The sequence below is a fragment of the Amblyomma maculatum genome, chromosome 1 (assembly GCF_055883805.1).
Source record: "Amblyomma maculatum isolate TAMU_Amacu chromosome 1, ASM5588380v1, whole genome shotgun sequence".
In the NCBI taxonomy this organism is placed as follows: Eukaryota; Metazoa; Arthropoda; class Arachnida; order Ixodida; family Ixodidae; genus Amblyomma; species Amblyomma maculatum.
In genome coordinates, this window is record NC_139344.1 from 145421869 (window position 1) to 145443826 (window position 21958).

Genomic DNA, 21958 nt, shown 5'->3' on the forward strand with positions numbered 1-21958 from the left:
CCTCGGGAAGGAGCAGCAGTTTACATTAGGTAGCGAAGTACTGGAAGTAGTAGGCGAATATGTCTATTTAGGACAGGTAGTAACCTCAGATCCGGACCATGAAAAGGAAATAACAAGAAGAATAAGTTTGGGATGGAGCGCATTTGACAAGCACTCGCAGATTATGACTAGCAGCTTACCGGTGTCACTCAAGAGGAAACTATACAACAGTTGCATTTTACCTGTACTCACGTATGGTGCTGAAACGCGGAGGCTAACCAAGAGGGTTCTAATTCAGTTGAGGACAACTCAGAGGGCTATGGAACGAAAAATGGTGGGGGTAACATTAAGAGATAGGAAGCGTGCAGAGTGGGTCAGAGAAATAACTCAAGTTACCGACATTCTAGTGGAAATCAAGAAGAAGAAATGGGCATAGGCAGGACATGTAGTGCGAAGAGAGGATAACCGATGGGCGCTTAGGGTAACAAACTGGATTCCAAAGGAAGGAAAGCGTAGCAGGGGGCGGCAGAAAGTTAGGTGGGCGGATGAGGTTAAGAGGTTCGCAGGGGTCAAGTGGATGCAGCTAGCACATAACCGGGCTAATTGGAGAAATATAGGAGAGGCCTTCGCCCTGCAGTGGGTATAGTCAGGCTGCTGCTGCTGCTGATGATGATGATGATGATGAAACTTCGTTGACCGTTTGTACTTAGTAAATAATGTACAAAGCTGCCCCTGGCCTTTCTTCCTATCGTTCCCCTCTATACTTCCCCTCGCTATCCTTTCCCTATCCCCTTTTCTTTCCCGCCGGCCGCCGCTCAAGTGCTTCAGTTTTTTAGATAGAGCAGTTGCCGCGGCCGGCAATACTATTTTTCTTCTTTTTGATAATTAAAAAAAAAAAAAATAAACCACTACCACCACCAGAATGGGCGGTTGACTTGCTCGCAACACACCACGAAAGCCACGCCTCGCAAATAAAAAGCAAGTAAAGCTAAAGTAAAAGTAAGTAAAAAAAAAAACAAAAAGTCCTGTAAGTTCAAGTACCTTCAAAGATAATGCATTTGCATTGTGCCTCTGTCACAGGGCATTTCGCAAAGAGAAGTTATCGCCAACACAAAGTGACGGGTGGTATTGACAGAGCTTTCTATAGGCAAGGCAGGACCGTGACTATAGATTGTGTCTAAAGGCATCAGCCAGTGACAAAACGAAACACGTTAATGAACACGGCTGCTTATACTTCGTAAATATGGAGGCTTTTTCTTAGCTTTCGAGCTGAGGCAACTGTGGGCTAGCACCGGTGCTTGCGCCGATACAAAGAGCAGGCGTTGAGTTAAAAAAAAACCGGCTAAAGAGCAAAGTTTTTCTATCTCAGCGTAGCCCCGACGCCTTTCTGCCAGTAATTTTTCTCTTCGAGTCACGTTACCTTGTACAAGCAGTCGCATACTGGTCTCGTCGGATCCGTAGTGGTTCTTGGCAAAGCAGCTGTAGATTCCCGAATCCTCGACAGTTTCCGTGGCCACCACAAGTGTGGAGGACACGCTTGACAAGGACTGGTTGGCCACCGTCGACACCCTGGAAGAGCAAGAAGGCCCGCGGTCGTCACTCTTATCGTATATACAGTATTCAGGTCTAACGTGACAGATTGCCACAGTAGCATGGGGTATACTGACGCAGAAAAGAGATGCAACCAAACGAATGACGCGTGTGTACGTGTGCACTCCGAGGCAAATATTCCAGGAACACAAATCGTCATTTTCTGAGTTAGAGGGGCTGAAAATCATGCACGCGTGAGTAAGCAAGCTATGCTCTTTCAACAGGACAAAATAAGAATAATTTAGTTTCAACCGAACGAAAAAGCTCCTAGGCCTCGGCAAGCCGAGTGTGGTGCTGAACTATGTAAGTTCGAGTTGTGAACATGTTACCAAGCCTGTTACCAAGCCTAAATAAAAACATATTCTGCTTGGGTTAAAAAGAACGCTGATTAAACACCTCTTCTTATTAGTCACGTGCTCAGGCCTCTATCGCTGGACGCACTTGCCACAGAGCGTCATATTCACGACTTAAGAACAGATTATACTGATGTTCATTATAGCTTTTGTTGCTTCTGCTTCTCAATATATAGTCTTTTGTTGTTTCAAATGCGTCGACTAGCTCACCAGATTAGGCAGCGTTTTGCGTATTTTTTGTCTCACGAATACTGCCTTTGGCTTTAAAAACTTCGATGTGTGAGTAAATGACGTGAAAGGAAATCACTTTCGGAGCAAGAACACAGATTCGTATAAAATATGCATTCATATTCGGGCAGTTTTAAACCCGCTTCTTATCTGTATTTTCAAAATGGTGAACGCTAGTGCTAACGTGGAGAATGCATTCTTCTCGTACGTTTTCTTGTTTACGTTTTATCGTTGCATTAATGTAATCTAGAGGGGAGAGAAAACGCCGAATATAAAGACAGCAACCAGTCTTTAATTGTGCATTCCAGTTTTTAAGTAAACTTTCCACCGGCCTTGCTCTGCTAGAAAAGTAACGAACCGAACCGTACCAAAGAACTAGACTTGCAAAACGTTACACACGGATGTCGCTAGGTGACGCTTGCTACGTATACGGCGGTTTCTCTTGCCTCAACGACTGATAACTTTTCCACGCAGACCGTTCAGGTTGGCTGAGGCAGCAGGCCTAAGAGGGAGCAAACTTCGGGTGCTGAGCAAACAATAAGACTCCGGCGGGCGAGAGGACGAACCAATGGATGGAGCTGCTCTAAATGCGACTCATCCGAAGAATAGGGGAGGAAGAAGAACGAGTGGGAGTGGCACCGATCAGCGCCGCGGTCCGTCAGCGAGGGGAAGGGGCCCCGGGCTGGGCCCCCGGTGCAGGTGAGTCGTCAGAGTGGCTCGCCCAAGCGTGCCGGAAGCGGTCGGGAAAAGAAGGGGAGCAGGGGAGGGTGGAGGTGCTACTCTTCTAACGTGCTCGCCGAACCTGCCAACAGTCGCGACGAGGAGAGCGGAACAAGCAAGAGCCCTGGGAAAGGGAGGAGTGAGGACGGGTGGATGTGTCCGCTGCGCGCGACAGCTCGCCGTGGCTTGACTAATTCAATCGCCTTGCATCTCTCGGTCGCTCCCCGCGATGCAGCAGCAGCCGGGCGCAAGGGGGGAGTGACGGCATCCATTAGCCGATATAGGCCTACGGCGGTGCCGCGCCTCTCCGCTGGGGAGGAGACACTGAGCGAAGACGACGCCGCGACCAGTTAGACTCCGGTTCGCTGAGCTTGGCGCGAGGAGGAAGCGGGGAAGAATGAGCAGGCGCAGAGCTCCGGCTCGTTCTCCTTAAAGCGTCCGCCATTATTAAGTTTTAACGAGCATCGCTACCCGTCTATCTCGGCGTAATGTATGACGAGGGCCGTTATAGATATCCGGTTTGTCGAAGGGCTCCCTGAAACACGCCGGAAAACACTTTCGGCGAAATAAGATTGAGGCGGAAAGACGGGGGCCGCGTGAACGGCCGCATCAAGTGTCGGGCACGGTCGCCGCCGGCCTCGTCGACGCGGACATGCGCGCTCCTTAGGCGCAAAACGTCTCACTCTGCCGGAAGTGAGAGATGTCGGCAGTCGCGGAGCTTTGAGATGCTTCTTCGGGCACTGGGCTTTCGCTTGAACTGGGCTCGGGCCCGCTGAAAAGAAGTTCGCCATAGCGTCTTTCGAATGTTTGCGCGAATACTTTAGTGCCCGTGCTTAAAAGAAAAGAAAAATGAGGGAGCGCCCGTTGACAACGGCGTTGAGAGCATGCTGCATTAGGAACAAAATTTACAGCGGGAAAGCAAAATCAAGTCCCATACTTGCCTAAATACAGAAGCATAGCTTAGACTGCGGAAGAAACTAAATAAAGCAGCAGTACAGAAAAATCTCGGGGCAATTATTATGCACCCTTGTATGCTGTCGGTATGGCGGTGTGCACAGTCTCCTCTTCACATGAGTTACACAGACATGGTAGCTAAAATTAGGAAAAACTTCGGAATAAGCTTTTTCATGGTACGCACGCAAATTGTGATTAAAATGAATGGCTATGATTAGTATTATGCTTACAAAACTGAGCACTGTTAACATTTCTAAATGCTTTGTGCTCAGAACCGCTCTTAATCCGTTCTTTCTTAAATAGAATAGACATTTGGACGAGTTGATATAGAGACTTAGCAGCGTGTCAACACGAGACACAGATGGAAGAAGAAAAGTGGAACCAGCCTTCTTGGTCCCGTCTTTCTTATTTAAATTCCGACTCGTACTGGCGTGCTACCAAAATGCATCATTCATTCCACGGCTTCTTAACGAACCGCCCGATGTGCTACAAAGTCAAGAGGATTTCCTTTTTGGATGGCTCTATAGCCAAGTGAACTACTCAAAAAGAAACCGTAAGCCAAACGCTCGATCATCACAAATTGATACCTTGTATCAGGAATGAAAGAACAAAGAAGTTGCTGGCAGTAAGCTTTTCGCATGCTCTTCGGATTCTTCTAGCTGTAAGGTAAACATATTGACAAAAACCTTCAGAGAACATAAATGGTGTTCATCCGAATAGATATGAGCGATCGAGCTCATTCTGCTGACCCCTATGGCCTGGATATTTCCCTAACTCAAGCTAAAAAAAAAAAAAAAAAAAAAGAAGAGTTCGCGAACGGAGGAAAAACAATACGCAGCGCGCTACCAGCTCTCGCTGCATATTCAAAGCGCGAGGAGTCCGCTAAATGTGAAGAAGCATGAAGCAAGAAAGAGTATCCAACATCGGTTATGTCACTGCGTTGTTATGCGCCCGCGCCATATTCGCGGGACCTGGTAAAATATTTCGCGTGACACTGTAATAAATAAAGAAATAAGATAGCAATAGAGGAAGGAACAAAAGAAAGGAAGAAGGAAAGAGCAAAACTTCTAGAATGGTCCGGAGGGAAGGCGGTTAAAATGAATTCGGTTCTATTTGCGCAATATTCAGGAAGATCAACTGCGCAAGAAGAAAGAGAGAGATAATAAAGAAAGGAAGAAGCAAGGCCGGAATTTCGTTGCCTGTACAAAGCAGAAGTGCGCGCATCAGTCATGCGGGCGATTGATTCGCTCGCAGGCAGGGCTGGGTGGGGAAATAAGGCGCGCGGGGGGAGTCTTCTCGCTTGCAACGCCACGCCGAGCATCACCGCGCGCCCGCAGCTCCGACGATTCGAGAAAGGAAAGAAGAAGAAGCTTTTGAGCAAGTGTGAGGGAGTTCCACAATGCCTGTACGTGAATTGATACCAACAGCGACAAGAAATAGAACAACAAAACAGTGCGAGGCATCGGCGGGGGAGCCGTATGGCGGTTCACAATGTATGCTCGCGCTGAAAGACTGCCTCGAAGAGAAGTAGGTCCGCTCGAGAAGTCAAAGCAACAACGTGCGGCGCAAAACCTGCAAAAAGCGAGCAAAACAGAGGAAGGAAGCCGACGATTGAATACGCAGGTAGCGAGAAACTCGACGGATCTTGATGTCGTAACGAGGCTAGAAGATTTGTTAGTATTTCAGCGTGAAGTCTGAGTGCACCGTAGCGATGGTATCATCAATGTTCAAGTAATCAACAGCCACAGGGAAAAGGAGGGAGCAGCTGACGTCACCCTTCGTTGGCCACCCTACAGAGCCTGCAGTGGAAGCGAACGATGGCGTAAAACAATATTTTGTCTATGGTGCTGCAGTACTCTTTCAATGTTTAGTGACATCTTATTTCAAACTTAACTTGTACTTTTGGACAAGTGGCCTACTTGAACTATGGATCAAATGCTTCTGCATTTTTTTTTTAATTTTTATTCGCTAAAACCTGGGCGAGTTGACCCATTTACACACTTCATTATGTATTCCTCTTCCTATGCTCCAATGAAATCGACTATACACTTTGTGTTTCGTTTATCAGACGCATAGACACATGTTCAGGGCTTGTTCCCCCCCCCCCCCCCCCCCCGCCTTTGAATAGTTGTTTTTGTTTTCATAATCTGTATGAAGAAATGGCTCCACGAAAATATGGAAGCCTGGACAAAAACGATACACGTGAGTGAATCACTGCCGGCAACATTTTTACTTTGCCTACACTGCGCACTCCTCCGCAGAAGGGACATTATCGTGAGACGTTTATCCTTGTACTTACTATCTCTAGCTACGTTTTTTTTTTTATTAATGTTCGCTCTTGCCTCACTTCTACTCTTCGCCCTTGAAGAGCTCGGAATTCGTTGAATGGCGCATGTTGTAAATCTCCGCTGTTTATGACGGCTGATTTTATTCTCTGCAATAACAGCAAGGAATAATGTTGTAAACTTTGCGTAACCCGCGTGTTTTATACCTTTCGTGGCAGCAGAAAGAAGAAAAAAAGAAATGTCTAATCTGCTAGGCTAAGTTTTATTTGCACTTAGACAGTGTAACTTTTCACGCGCGGTTATTCACTGCTAGAAAGAAAAGTGATCAAAAACGTTCACAAGCATTTCTAAATTTTGTGAGAAAAGCTTAACATAAGCGATGTTTTGGGACAGAATAAGAGAGAAACTATTCGTGCTTGGCACAACTGACGTGCGCTAAGCAAGGGATAAAAAAAAAAAATAGAGGTAGGCCAGGCAAGAGCGCGAAGAGGAAGGGGCAACCGAGGCACGAGATGGCCACGTCTAGCTCCTGGCGGTCGTACTATGCGATGCCGTGCGCCTAATATGCATCCAAACCAACCTGCTCGCTCTAACACGTTCCTCTCTAGGTAGCGGACGTCGTTTCTTCGCCCGAGAAGAAGCGAACGAGGTCAGGACGGAGGGGAAGCGAGAACTGCAACCTGGGAAAATATAGATGGCGATATGCTCCAGTGCTGCGCGAAACACGAGACGGTGGGAGGAGCAACAGCGGATGTAAAGGAGAGGCGGTGTTTTTGCTTCTTTTGCTTCCCCCTTTGACGCGTCCGTGAAAACGTACAAAAGGAGCAGACAAAAAAAAAAAACAAATAAAGGGGGGGGGGGGGGAGAGGGAGGGGGTTAAAAACCGAGCAAATGCGGTCAACACGTACACGTTGTTTGTGAGACGTATACGAGGAGTTGAGGAATGGAGGAAAGCGTTAAACGGGGGTCAGAGGCACGTAAGCAGAGTGAAAAAAGAGGAAAGAGCGGATAATAAAGAGGACGAAGAAAGGAAGAAAATCGGCAAGGACGTAACAAGGAGCGGACAAAGAGCCTTCCGATAAACGACCAGATCCTCCGACGTCGTTCGGTAAAGAGGTCACGTGGGAATACCGTGAGGCGCCGGCTCCCTCCCGTTTCTCCCGATGAGAGTGATTGCCGGCCGACAGAGGTCGAGACCCGAGGTGGCCCCGTGCAATTGACGTGGGCGGCCGGATGAACGGAGAGAACTAGCGCAGCGCGAAACCAGCAGAAACCCCGCTGCGAGCGCCCCACGCCAGCGGGCGTTACGCTTTTCCCATCACGCGTTCTCTGCCCCATCTGGAATGAAAAAGGGGGGAAAAAAAATGAAAGAGTGCGCGTACTGATTCGCCGAAAAAGAGAAATGTGCTATTCTGCCGTAGCTAGTTTTTCATAAAATTACGTATATTTCGGGTGTTGAACGACTGCCGAGTTGGAAAAGGCGTCAGAGGCAAGACAGCCTCTACATAGTGCACAAGCAGGATACCTAACGCAGTCATCCACTTTATCAAAACTATCGAAATTTTTTGCGTGGTAGAGATCAACGAAACTAGAACTAGGGCAGCAGCTGCTTCTTCCGCGATGAACGCATTGAACGGTTTTCTTTCGTATGGTGAATAAATTTCTTTACAGTATTCTTTATAATTAAAAAAAAATCGATTACGTACTAAACTTATGCCTTTCGACACACTAGTTGAAAAACAAAAAGGCAAGCAAAGTTCTCGATGGGGCAGCGGTGGTTGTACGATACGTTCAACAACGTTAGTATAGAGAAGCGCCAGGACAGCTGGACCCACGATGCGTCTGCAGTGCTATTTTGAGGCCTCGACGCGGTGGCTCAGTGGTGAAGGCGCTCAAGTACTTAGACGAGAGACCCGGGCTTGATATCGACCATGGTTTTTTCGTTTTCATGGAGTCGAAACGCCAGGTGCCCCTGTACTGTCCGACATTAGTGCACGTTGAAGAACCCCAGTAGATCGAAATTATCCAGAGCGCTCCACTACGGTGCACTTCATGTTCTGAGTCACTTTGAGACGTTAAACACCCTAAACCAAACCACGTTCAGAAGGACGCCAGTTTTCTCTGGATTACATCTAGGCGGTAATTTAGGTTTACCTTGCCTTTCTAGGCTATAGCTAGTTCCTTAGTGTGTTATCAAGACTTATAGCACACTCTCCAAACACAAAGTTAGACGGTATGTTGTGTGAAGGACTAGATGCATGTCTTGATGCCTAGAGCTGGTTACTTGACTCGTGAGTGGCGTCCGCAGAATGTATCCACAGGAAGCGGCAACAGTTAAATACTGAAAATATACCATGATTTTTTAACAAAACTGTGGCACAACCTTTCCCTGTGCAGCGTTCAGAGTGGTGCAATACCGTTTCGTTTCACATTTAGCACCCATCTCTCAGTCAAGTCGGAGGCTAGTTTACGACAGGAATTCAAACCGACGACACGCGTACCTCTAATTGTATGCCTCTAATTGTAAGATTGGTGTCCACCGACAAGTGAGATACACAACGCGTCTTTTCCTTTCCTCAAAATCAACCAGTTTTCATTTCGGCTAAAGCACACTTTACCAATCTCTCTGCCTGTCTCTAAATACTTAATCGCCAAGCAAAACAATATCAGACCATGTAAAACAGCGCAGTGCGTCACACATCTTAATCGATTTAAGACGAGTTAGACCCGGGCTAATTTTTTCCCCCGAGTTCTTCAAGTTCTGAACACGATATTGAAATGTGACCATTCATAGAAATAAATGCGCTTTTTCCAATGTGGCATTTCAGCTTAAAGCTGACCAGTCTGCGAGGTGAGCTTTCTGCGCTGTGGCCTTCTGGAAATGATACGTGTAAAAGATGAGAACTTGAACTTCAAAACGGAATGCAAACGATCATTGGGGGGGGGCATCTAAAGCATTCTCAATAAAATTGTTAAGAACTCATGGTGATGTATAGACTAAGCCAAATTGTAGCTCATTTTCCCTAAGCTGAAAGAGCAATTCATAAGCTTTCCTGGGTTAATTAGACATATGCTGTTTGGTAGCACGGAATCTATAAGTTGACCTCTTCTGACGTTCACTTCCCCAAAAGGAGGAGTGCGTGCCAGCTATCGCATGAGGGCCTGGTAATTGTTCTATCAATTCTAGACCAGGACTGGGATTCTGAAATGTGGTGCTATGTACAATGAGCATGTTATTGCTTTCTGGCTAACAACATCTGTTGCAACTGCCTCAAACTGTTTTTAGAAGCGCCTCTATTTCGGGGACGTCGATTTGCTTTATGACTGCGACGCCTGCTGAGAGTTTGTTAAAGACTGCCCTCAATCTCGATAGAAGAATTTGTATTCTTTTAGGATATTTGTACGCTGGGGAGCAAGGTTGGTTTTCTGAAGGCACACAGCCGTGGGTGTCGTTTAATCTACTCATCTGTAATGTCTGGGTAAATTATATGCAAACCTCTGCACGTCAACTGCATTGAGCAAGCGAGCCATATTCATGTTGGGATGAAAAGGTGTTTAATTTCAGGTGCTTTTATTCATGGTTTTTCTTCTTTTCGATACATTTTCGCTGCCCCTGCAACACAGCCGTGCTAGCGGTGATGGCCATCGACTCACTGGAGGCACGTGGTGGAGGCCGCGGACGAACGAGCCTTGGGCCTCCCATGCTATGGGAAACCTACTAGGCTTCCCACTTAGTAGCGGCCAGGCCCTCTTTTGGAGTTGACAGGACGGCTGCCTCTTCTTGGCCGGATTGAATGTCATTTATGGGCAACAACAGCTGAATGTATTAATAAACTTATATTGTCCAGAATGAATCGTTCGCGTTTCATGTAAAGATATGTACCTTTTACACAAAAGAAGTTCTTTCCAGACGCACAACATTATACCAATAAAGTCGATGCATAACTGATTATTATGCTCATTAAAATTTTTTTTTCTCTCTCTCTCTCTCCGTAAATATAAACTAGCAGTAATAAAAAACGATGACGCTCTGGTTAGACTCGCTGGATTAGAAGAAAACAAAACAGTGTATGATATCCGCAGAGCACAGCCTTGGAGTGTTAGAAATGCAGTAACCCTAATGGGCAACAAATGAGACAGTATTATGGTACCCACGTTTTTGAACCAACTGTACTGCCGTGACAGTCTTGTTCAGCCAGAAATGACAAAAAAAAAAAAAAACTTCGTCAAATATTTATGTCCTAGTTTTTGCTGCTATTGCCAACTTACCAGTTCATGCCTATTTCATTGTTTGACTACCTCCTGCCCAGTATACGTACCCGTGCCTATTCCTTTTTTTTTCTTTTTTTTTTGCGTTGAGCACAGCCGCCTAATGGCATTACTTTTTCCTTTCTCTCCGCTGGGGCAATTTCGTTACCGTCAGTGCTGCTCTGTAAAAAGGAAGTCGGATCCCTCAAGTTGTACGTAGAATATTTTCCTGGATTTACTCGTAACTGCTGGTTGCAACATACATATTGAACTGTGATGTGCAGAGACTGTCATAAGGACGTCACCAATATACAGGATGTTTTTGATCTTTGGGTGCGTTTATTCAGCGTTTAGTTAGAATAGATGCCCTCGCTATTTTATTTACTTTTGAGCGCAGGGCATCTGTCGAACATTTGGAAACTTAGAATGGGGACGAAATTCGGGCTGGTCTTTGCTCAGTTCCTGAGTGGTTCCCATGATATTTGGCAAAGCATTTTTGTTTTTGGCTTTCGCAAAAATTTTGCTGTTACTTTGGTCGGTTTTTTTGATCAGGATGATTATTTTTTTTGAGAAATAAGAACCCATAAAATGCAGCTGCTGCTCGGTGATGGTGCCAGCAGCACACCATGGAGCAGCACACCAACGAGGGGATGGGATAGGAGCTTGCAAGCAAGTCCTGCGCACTCCAGTTGTACGTCGTCATTGTAATAAAATATGGGACAAATCAGGGTGGGTAGCTACTCCACACAAGGTTAGTCCTAGCGCCAGGAAGAAGAAAAAACAAAGCAAGGAAAGTGTAAAAGTCAGGGTAGGAAGTAATCGAGAATAAATATGAAAGTAAAAGATGGAGGGGACTATAAGAAAAGGCCCCTCTGAGGAGTCAGCCTGGAGGTGCTGTCTACAGGAAGCTGGGACCTAACGAGCCTGTCGCCTCCACAAAAAGGCATCAAAGGTCCACACACTCGGCTTCGGCTCAACCACCAGGACTTCTTTTTCACCGGACACGGAGATACCGCGCACGGCTAGGCGTGGATGCTCGGGTTCCGTGGTGTCGCACAGGACAAAAAAATAAATTGCTTAAACAAATACCCCCTGCGGAGGTCTTACTAGGCGCCTGCCTAGGAGCTTGACAACAGTAAGCGGAGCTTACCAGTTAACACCTTTCATCTCGAGCCAAGTGTACTACATGAACTCTGATTTCTTTTTACACAAAGAAAGACTAACGTATTCCGGGCAAGTGCTCCAAGATGCAGCCTACTACTGCCAGATTCTTTCTTAAGTTAGAGATAATGGATGTAAAAGTGCGGCTCCTCTTTTGCATTTAGTGGCAAGGATGAATGTCTGAAATCGCACTTAAACGCATTTAATCTCGGAGCCAGGGCTTTGCCTGCGGAATAGAGTTCATTACTGATTCATAGCCGCAAAGCGTTTGTCTCTGGCCCCCACGTGCCGATGAACAGCGAGGAAAACAAGAAACGCTTGAGGCAATTAAAAGAAGCGAACAAGAAAAAAAAATGAATTAAGGTTAGTGCGTAGTTGTTGCCAATACAAACGGTTGCCATAGCGTGAGACGAAGTTTGCCTCAAGGCAGCCTGCTCGAGCCGTACGCATCGAGTCTTCGTCGGTGATGCAGCCTTGAGCACGCACACCATCGTCAAAAATGCAGAAGCGTGTAGAAAAACCTCAGTACTTGTTGCCAGTTCCGAACTTTACCGCACATTAGAAACGTCGATGAATATTGATTTGTCGGCCAAAATAGGAGGGCTGTCTAAACGCTGTGCGGTGACCGCACTGAAACGAGTCGTGCAAGCAAACACGCGTATATGTACTCACGAACGAAGGATCGCGGACAGATAGCCCAGCCGCTTTCGAGCAGTAGCCGCTTCGGTGCCGATATTCTCCTGTTCCCACTTGCTGAAACGGTCAGATTGCGGAGGTTTTCGCACCGAGCTCCGGTTTCCCGTTCTGCTTTCGCCAACGGAGATTTTAGTTAGGCGCAATGGTTGATATATGGGACCTATTTTACATCAGTGCGGTAATACCGCCAAGGCAATGTCAGCGTCCAAAGAGACTGGATAGCCTTTAACGTTATCTTTTTTCACATAACAATTAACATTACGGTGAAGTTTTGTATCGTTAATTGTTGAGGCTCGGAATCACTGGCACACGGCTTCATCACTTTTTGACTTGAGAAACAAGCAGATTTGCTTGGAACGATTGCAGCCAGGCACAACTGCTTCTACGTTATATACTAAAATATGGTTGTAGTCCAGTCGGTGGGACATCGTAAGGGACAAAATCGCAGAAGCGACAGGACAGATGCGGCCCTGTAATGTTGTCTTTTCTCTGCGCACTCGTTTTTGCGGTTTCGTTTTTTACGATAAGATATAAATTTTAATAGGTGACTACCGCGACTTATCTATAATGTTCTTCTTCAGCTTCAAGCTGAGCGAGCTAGAAAGCAGTGGTGATTCGGCTCTTCAATGATTGCCTAGCAAACCTATTGCTATTTTTTTAAGAGCATAAGGTCTTACTTAACGGACATTTGGCGATTTTTCTGTTGGTTTTTCTGTGGCTGCAAATTTCTCAAGCAGCGTTCATCATCGTGGTGCGGCACCTTAGCAATCCAAGATGGCGTCCACCCTAAGATGCGAGGTTCGGACCGGTGCTAAATGGTTCTTTGGAATAATGCACACAAAACTGCTAGTCGAGTCACGTTTTAAAGTATGAGACGTCGTCGCACCGACAACCTCTGGTCATTGGAACCGTAATGGCGGCGTAACTTCTGGCAGTCGTATGAATTGTTAAATTGGTTTAAAGGAACGGAAAGGCTCATTTATCTGTCACACTTCTCGGTGGAAACCTGAACCGTGCAGTAAAAGAAGGGAGTTAAAGAAGAAAGAGAGAAAGAGGAGCCGTAGGTAGTGGGGGGCTCCGGAATAATTTTGACCACCTGGGGACCTTTGACCTGCACTGACATCGCACAGCACACGGATGCCTTTGCGTTGCTCTCCATCGAAACGCGGCCGCTGCGGTCGGGATCGCACCCGGTTACTAGTTCCGATTCAGTAGCCGAGCGCCTTAACCACTGAGTGACCATGACGGGTGTGGCGGGCGAACCAGTAGCAGCAGGAGGACGCGGGTGGTACAAAACGAATCATCGTTACGTGATCAACATGTCGATAGGAAACCCAACCTCAAGTATTTCTACGCGACTGCAGCGCGTGCTCCTCCCCAAGCGGCGAAATTCAGAAGTGCTGACCGGGCGCGAGGCTGCACGCACTTTCTCTCTGTGCAAGCGGGTGCAAGCAAATGCCCGGCGGCAACACACCGCGCGCCGACTACGTTGGATGGTGGGCAGTTTTTTTTCTTTTTGTATAATTGAAGCGGCGTCACGGCTGCCCAAAGCGGGCATGCGTCTTGTTTTCCTCAGATGATGCATTCGTCTATTGTCTTGCGTGTTATGCACTGAAATTATAGGCAGGTGGCACGAATTGCTTGTGAGTGAAATATCAAAACTAGTCGGCCACGACTCTACCGTTGTAACTGGGAAGTAATTGGAATTGTACACCACCTGTGGCAACTAGCACATCGGCGGTCCTTCACTATACAGTTTTCACTTATTCGGCCCATGTAAACCGGCAGTGCGTACAATTTCAAAGACGAAAATGGCAGACGTCATCTCATATGCAAAGTTCGGTCATCACATGAGGTAGCAAGTAGCGCTGCTCTGCAGTTTGTAATACTTGTAATTAATAGGCTTCTGGGGGACCGCGAAAAAGAGGTGCACATTTAGCGTATGCGAAAATAATGTCATGGTAGTATTTTTTTAGATTAACGACCCAAGAAAGGAGTGCAGCGGCGGTAAAAGCCGCTTTGGAGGACTCCGGATCAGTAGTTATTTGATAGAGCAGCCCGTATGTTAAATACGCTAACCACGACCATGAATTAATGCAGCACCGGCTAAGAGTACAATGCAGCTATGTGCCAAGTGCCGACTTTAGGCACTCTCTCATAGATGGGTGGTGGTCGTCGAAGCAGAGATGGACTGAATTTTAGAGAGAGAACAGGTTTATTTATACGATGAGCACTGAAGCGGATAACTTTCGGCCTTCTTTTTACTTTCCTGTGCACCCGTCCCTGGGTGGAGGATATACTTTTTATATAATGCTTAATCAGTAGTCACTTCGGTTTCGTCGCATGCGCGGCCTTAACAAAAGGGCACACTCTCTCCTCTCCGGCAAAATGCCGACCCGGGAATAGTGACCACGGGCTCGTAAATAAGTACGGTTATTGTTCAAGATTGCTCACATATCGCATCACCCACGCAATTTAATTGCTGGCGCAAGGATGCCGAGGAGCACACGGGGTGCAGTTTTAAAGGCGCGAACACGCTGGGCGCTGTTGCGTGTGGTTTTGAGAGGCACGGCTGTGCCCAACTGATTTCGCGGAAAACGAAAATGGGGGCGCTTTTACTGACGCTCGTCGACTTGAACGAGAACACGCAGCACCATGCCGCCGAGTCGTAGGTGGTTCATGCGGCGCGAACTCACAAGCGGTTCGAAGTCTTCAGTCAATGTGGCCCAAGTCTTTCCCCCGAGAATAAATGAAAAGTATTTTGCTGGCGCCATCGAAATGCAACGGCACGCCCTGAGTTGTTCATACGGAGAGAACTCAAGCCGTCGGTTGCGCACAATGCGGACAGCCATGACGGATAGCGTTCTGGCGTACAAAGTCTAAGGTCTCCAACTAAGTCGAAGATCCCCGTCTATCATATAGATTTTATCTAATAAACGCCTTTCTATTTTCCACCGTGAACATTTGTCATAGAATGAGACTAAAAAGGTTTTCTGTAAGTCGCACGTTTCGGAGAGGTTGCTCACAGTAAGACCACATTTTTTATTGAATAGCGCTGGAAGCTTAGAACAGGTTGACATCAATTTTGTGTTTACAAGCTGTATGTAGGAATGAGGTAAACGGTGTGAAAATAACACGCACGGAATTCGCGACATAGTGATTTATAGGGCTCTTCATTTAACGCTGAACAGCTTCGAATTGCTCACAGCCGGATGACGTTTTCATGTGACAAACAACTTGATCAGGATGGAACATCATGGTAATGCAAGCAGTCGAATCGAGTGGCCTTGAACTACTGTGGCATTAAGTTTTTCAGTGCACATTCCAGTATACATCCTTGCCGAGCGGCGCTAAGTGCTGACATGCTCGCACTAGACATGGCTGTGTATACGAATTCGTGTTGATAAATTATGTGAAACAGAGCTCTTATATCCTAAAAATAACAGGCTCCTACACCGCCGACGCCTCACTGAAAACGCAGCCAGACGCAGCTCTCCGCGCGCGGCTTTCCTCGAGCGGTGGCGCCGCGGCGGTGGCGGCTAGTGGCGACGGGAAGTAGGCGCCTCCACCGCCGATTTCGGGCGACGCAGCAGGCCGCACTTAGTGCGCTTCCATCGAGTGGCCGTGGCTAGAATCACTCGACAATTTTCATAGTACCGCGATTCTTTTCCCCGCGCCGCTGCGCCCCCGATTGGTCAGCATGGGTGACATGGTGCGCAGCGTCCCGCTTTCGCCATCAAGCTTCCAAACAGTCACAGCGTGGACACCTTTCACCACAGTGCGTATGCGGCGATTGCTGCATTTCGCGTCTGGGTTTTGTTGGTCGTATTTTTTTTTTCTTCTAAGAAGTGCTTAGCGGCAGAATGCCGGGCTACAGCGCCTTCGCCTGCAGCAAGATGAGTCCGGAAAGATGTTTGAGCCTTTCTAGGCTAACTCGTTTAGCGAAAATGTGTGCGCGATCTATGCGTCGCATATCTGTGCCCTAATCTGTCGCTCCTAAACAGTGGATGTGAGGAGGAAGTTTAAAATGAAAACGATTGATGGTGATAGGTAATGAATAAAAGCTATAAATACACATCGATATAGTTAATTACTAATGCTAATGACTAATAATGATGATCAATAATGACTTGTAATGGCCAATGTGTCAATGCTACGACTTGTAATGACCACAACTGCCTAGAAATTACTAAAAATGCTTAGCGATGAGTGGTAATGACAATGACTACGCATGACTGATCATGACTGCTAATCACTACAAAACGACCAATACGTAAAACGATGACTTGAAATGACCGCAACTGATCGGAAATGAGTAAAAATGCTTAGCTATGAGTGGTATGACTACAATGACTAGGCATGACTCCTCATGACTACGAAAATACCAATATGTGAAGCGGCGACTTGAATGGCTGCAACTGATTGGAAACGAGTAAAACTTAGCGATGAGTGATAATGATTGCAATGACTATAGCGTGACTAATCGTGACTACGAAACGACCAGTATAGTACACTACGTCAAATGACAGCCTGAATGACCGCATCTGACTGGAAACGATTATTAATGCTTAGCGATGAGTGATGATGATTAATGATACGATTTCGATTGCGTCAATAAAGATGCTTAACAAGCAAGCACGAGTTAGCTTTCGTCAGTGTTTGCGCGCATGTGGGACGACGTACAGTTAGTTGTCATCTTCAACGTCATAGAGAATCACTCAATGTGATCATTACGGTAGTAATCGAGGGAGGCAAGGAAGTGGGAGGGATTACAATACCACGAAAATCACAACTGAATAGAATCACAAGGTGTCGGATTAATTGATGGAGCTCGTTGGCAGGACTGGAATTATCCGCATGCAGACCGCCGCTCACCTTCCCCTACAAGCTTACCGTTCACAGTTCGAAAATTCTACTGTCCCTAAAGTAGCTGCGGTACTTTTCAAGGCAATGCACAGAGAAAATGTTCATGCTGCTTTCAAAATGCCCTCTGCGTTTGACTTCAGTATAGCAGCCGCGCCAGAGACACGCCTCGAGCAGTTGGAAGCTTCATGGCCAAACCGATCATGGTCGCCAGCAGGCGATGGGACCTCCGTGGTACTCTCAAAATTATCGAGTGACTCTAGTGCTCGTGGCGCCCCCCTGCGATGCTTGGGTCACCTGTGCTCGAATTTAGAAGTGAAATGCAAACGTGCCTATAGTCGGATACAGGTCAAAAAAAAAAAAAAAAGCGGCATCCAGCAATCAAAGGACCCCCTCCAACTAATAGCTGCCGAGCTATACCATGACACCACGGCCGACCGCCTTGAGTAGCGCTTGGAACGTGGTTTCTTTGAGTGAGTCCGTGCTGGCAAATAGTTCCTAAATGCCTCTGAGTTCCAGCAAAAATGCATACCTTTACTCAATTCGATCGATAGTCGTTTGTTCATGAGAGTAAAACAGGCAGAAAGACGAATTCTGATGGCGAATTTCAGCACTGTCGAGTTTTCACGAAACCGCTTCGTTGTTCTGCGCTTCACTGCATCAGCGGTGTCACCACGTATGGCTCCATGGTGCCCTGGATAACCGCATGATAACCTACATATAATCTAAATGAGAGGCTGCCCACTTTGTGCTAGGTGTTTGTTCCCCATTTTGTGCTATAGTCGGATACGGGTAAAAAAAAAAAAGTGACAAACAGCCTTCAAAGGACCCCCTCGACAAAGCGGCAGTGCTCCAAATGTGTGACGTCACGGCACACACGGGAAAAAAACAAACGAACATAGTTCTTCCGCGCTCCCGCGGTCTCACGGACTTTTACCAAAATGGCAAAAAGAAAAAAGATGTCTAACAGCCCAAAGACCTTTTTTTTTATGATGTCCGTCAAGTACTCTTTTTGGCTTCCGCACGTTGCGATCTGGGTTTGCGGCATTATTGCTTAGCGCCAACCATGTCGACACATATAGAGTGTCAGTGCATATTGTGGGAGGTACGTTTAATAGGCGCATCTTAGAGCACAGCTCTCAGGCACCCGTTGCTGGCTCATGAGGCGCCGGTGTGGTGCTCACGTAACCTCTCATTTAGATTATATGTAAGTGACAGCAATGCGGTTATCCAGGGCATTTTAACCGCACTAAGTGTGCCGCTAGCTCCGTCGGCACTGCAGAGGAAGACGTGCTGCATTTCAGCACTGCTGCCAAGCCGGTCAGCAGATGGTAGAGCCTACAGGTCTAAAAGCAGGACATACTACAGTGCACCGGTTGCACTCAAACACTAATACCGCAATTGCAAGAAAAGGTAAAGATATGTGATCCGTATGTAACAGGGAACGTTGCGCAACTCTGACTGCGCCTGGTTATCATACGAGACATAAATCAAACGTATGTCTCCTGAATATTAAAGGTTCCGGGATGAGATGTTTATATAATAATAATAATAATAATAATAATAATAATAATAATAATAATAATAATAATAATAATAATAATAATAATAATAATAATAATAATAATAATAATAATAATAATAATAATAATAATAATAATAATAATAATAATAATTGGTTCACAAGAAAGGAAAGGCGCAGTATCTAGTACACTTGCTTCTGTGACACCTCAACCACGCCGTAAGGAAAGGGGGAAGGTGGGAATAAAGGTAGAGAGAGAGAGAGAGAGGAGCCGTAGTGGAGGGCTGCGGAATAATTTCGAACGCCTAGGGATCTTTAACATGCACTGGTAGGCACAGGAATGTTTCATGCGGTGTCCGGCGTCAGGCGTCCATCCTGTCCAACTATAGCTATCAATCATCCCGACAGGCACGCCGGGAACGTGAGAAACGTATCTTAGTTCTTGTCTAGAGTCTTCCCAACGCGGTTGCCATGCAGAACGCCACCGCTAGTTAGTGGTAGATAATGATCGATAATGATAGTAGTGGTAGTTAGGGATAGTGACTGTGATGATGATAATGGCAGAATACTGACTATGACACCAGCACGTGGTGACGTCATGACCGGATGTGACGTCATGATGACGTCAGGACTGGTCATGACGTCACCAGGTGATTCACGCATATCCGAAGCTGATCCCGCCGGGCGTCTGATCCAGGCGTCCGTGCGGCGCCTTTCATTTGGCGCTTCCTTGAACGCCGCACCACAGAGCATAGACTGAGTGCAGCAGGCATCAGCGGCGTTTCAAATTGGTTTACAGGAAAGAAGACGCGTAGTACTTGTCTCAATTCTCCGCAGACACCTTAACCGAGCGGCAAGGGAAAGGAGGAAGGTGGGAGTGAAAAGAAAGAGAAAGAGGCGCTGGTATAGGAGCCACTGGGGGTTTCGGACCACCACGCAATGGCGGTTTTTGACTCATCACAGTTGAGTGGTCTAAACTGCCATCTAGAATTTTCTCATTTCGGTTGCTTCGAAACGGAGCCACTGGCGGTCGGGATCGAACCCGAATACTCCGGCACAGTAGTCGGGCACCTTAACCACTGCACTACCGCGGAGAAATGTTTTTGCGCGGTCCATTCCCTACGGAGAGGGAAGCTAATGCAGATGGCATGGTAATGGCTCCCAAAGCATCGCTGAAAGGGGCTGCATGGATGGGTGGACGGAACATAACAGCGTCCCTTTTGAAGCGGGGTGGTGGTAGTTTTCATGTTTGACTTCTGCAGCTCCTGATATACAGCAGCATATGCATGCATGTGGAAGAAAAGGGCAAACTGAGGCGCAGGCGGCGGCGCTTGCTGTGCTCGCTGCTTTTGTCGGTGCACCGCACATTTTGTTTTGCACGTGTTGTCGTGACGCTGGGACTAAGTCGACCCGGCCTTCACTTGGTAGCGTGCAGAGACTTCGGGTTGATGAAGGATTGAATCTTCGAAGTTGGTAAAATATATATAAGCAGGTTTATTGGCACTTTGAGAAAGCTTATTTACATGAAAAAAAAGGGTATATCAGCAAAATGGCAAGCGTTAAGAGTTCATAGCGAGAAGCGTCTGGATGAGCCGTTTACCCAGGGCTCAGAGCATCATTTCGTGCTCTGCAACGTCCTTGATTCCCCTATGTCCAGCCCCCCTCTGAAGATGCTGACCAATCATTTCCAGGGCACACCCCTCAGATATTGGCAACCAATCGAACACATCCCTGCACTGATGGTCTGATGCACTGACTGGTCCAGTATTGTTTCGTCGGGCGTGGTCACTTGTTGTCGGGTAGAGCTTGGGAACGGCGAGGAGGTAAATTTCGATTCTTCTGCAAAGATCCGCTATGTTGGTTCCGGCAAGTGGCAATACTGCTCCCAGCATTGTCCCTTTCCGGCAATTGCAACTCTTTCCTGCATTAACGGGAAACACTCTAATGGCCGTAATCCTCATGCTTCTTTCTTCTCCTGTACGTCAGCGGACGTGTCACTCGGATCGTCTCCTTTGGAAAATAGGCATTCCTCACTTGACAATAGCGCCTCTCGACGGGAAGGGTGAACAGTTGAACAAAAGCACTTCCGGCTATTTCTCACAGGGCGACGTTTCTTTGTAATTTTCTTGACGTTCCCTTGACAGGGCCAACTTGGCAGTTGTAGGGTCACGATAAAGCAAAGCATGCTCACACAAAAAGATTCATGTGAACACGCTCACGTAGAGCCCTTGCCCAAACAGCGCATATCAATACTATGCCCACAGGCGCACAATAGTGTGCGCAAGCGCGGACCATGCACGGTCACAACAGCCTCCTCCCCCGCCAGAAGAGTCACGGAGGGCAGCAGTCGCAGCTGCTGCATGAAGAGACGACTTAATGGCCTGCACATGAACGCTTGAAGCTCGCTGTCGCTAGTCGCGGTGTCTTGATTGTCGTAGGCCAAATTGCTTGAGCTGTCTCTGAAACTCAACCACATGTCTAAGCAAGCACTCGGCTCCCGTCTGAAGAGACCAGGTAAAAAGAAAACTGCCATCGTTGTCCGAGAAAAGCCCCCACTCAAGACGCTCAGGACCCACGTATGCCTAGAAAACCAAGCGTGCTGCTTTACATAGTCACATATACACAAGCGCACGGAAAAAAAAAGAACCCGAGTATCAATTTGGATACATGGTGAGGAGCACCTCGGACCGTTTAGAAACAGCGGCTAAGCGCGTCCGCATTCCCATTTAACTTCCCCTTTTTGTATCATATTTCAAAATTGTACTGCTGTAAAATCAAGCTCCACCTCAGAAGGCGACTGTTCTTCGATGTCGCAGTTTGCAGCCAAGCCAGGGGACAATTGTCCGTCTCCACGGTGAATTTGGCCCTTCCAAGATAGCACTGCCATTTTTGAATGGCCCATATAATTCAAGCGCACTCTTTCTCTGACGCGCAATAAGCCCTCTCTCTAGAGCTCAGTTTTCTGCTCATGTAGAGCACGGGGTGCTCATTACCGTCGTCATCCCTCTGGCAGAGAACAGCACCTAGCCCTCGATCACTTCCATCACATTGGACCGTGAATTTTCGGTCGTAGTCTGGAGCTCGCAATACCGGACGGCTAATCAGCACAGCCTTCAGGTTTAAGAAGGAGGCTTCCTTTTGTTCGTGCCAGTCTACATTTGTCGGTTCTGTCCTGCGGAGAGCGTCGGTCAGCGGGCTAGCCAAAGATGAATAGTTAGGGATGTAGTGATTGTAGTATCCCGTCAGCCCCAAGAATGCCCGAATAACCGTCTTCATGCTCGGCCGCGGGTAGTCTGCTACCGCAGAAATCTTAATCTCGCTGGGTTTCCTTATTCCAAGGTGACATGACCACGAGCTGC

General features: G+C 47.1%; 1 protein-coding gene across 1 annotated transcript in view; it reads right to left on the reverse strand.

The window, feature by feature from the left end:
* Nucleotides 1–21958, reverse strand: part of LOC146204259 (cell adhesion molecule Dscam1-like) — a 541302-nt gene that overhangs the window by 70806 nt on the left and 448538 nt on the right. The window contains exon 8 of the mRNA XM_084589211.1: nucleotides 1400–1548. Coding sequence (XP_084445337.1) covers nucleotides 1400–1548 — 149 coding nt within the window. The remainder of the gene's footprint in view (nucleotides 1–1399; nucleotides 1549–21958) is intronic.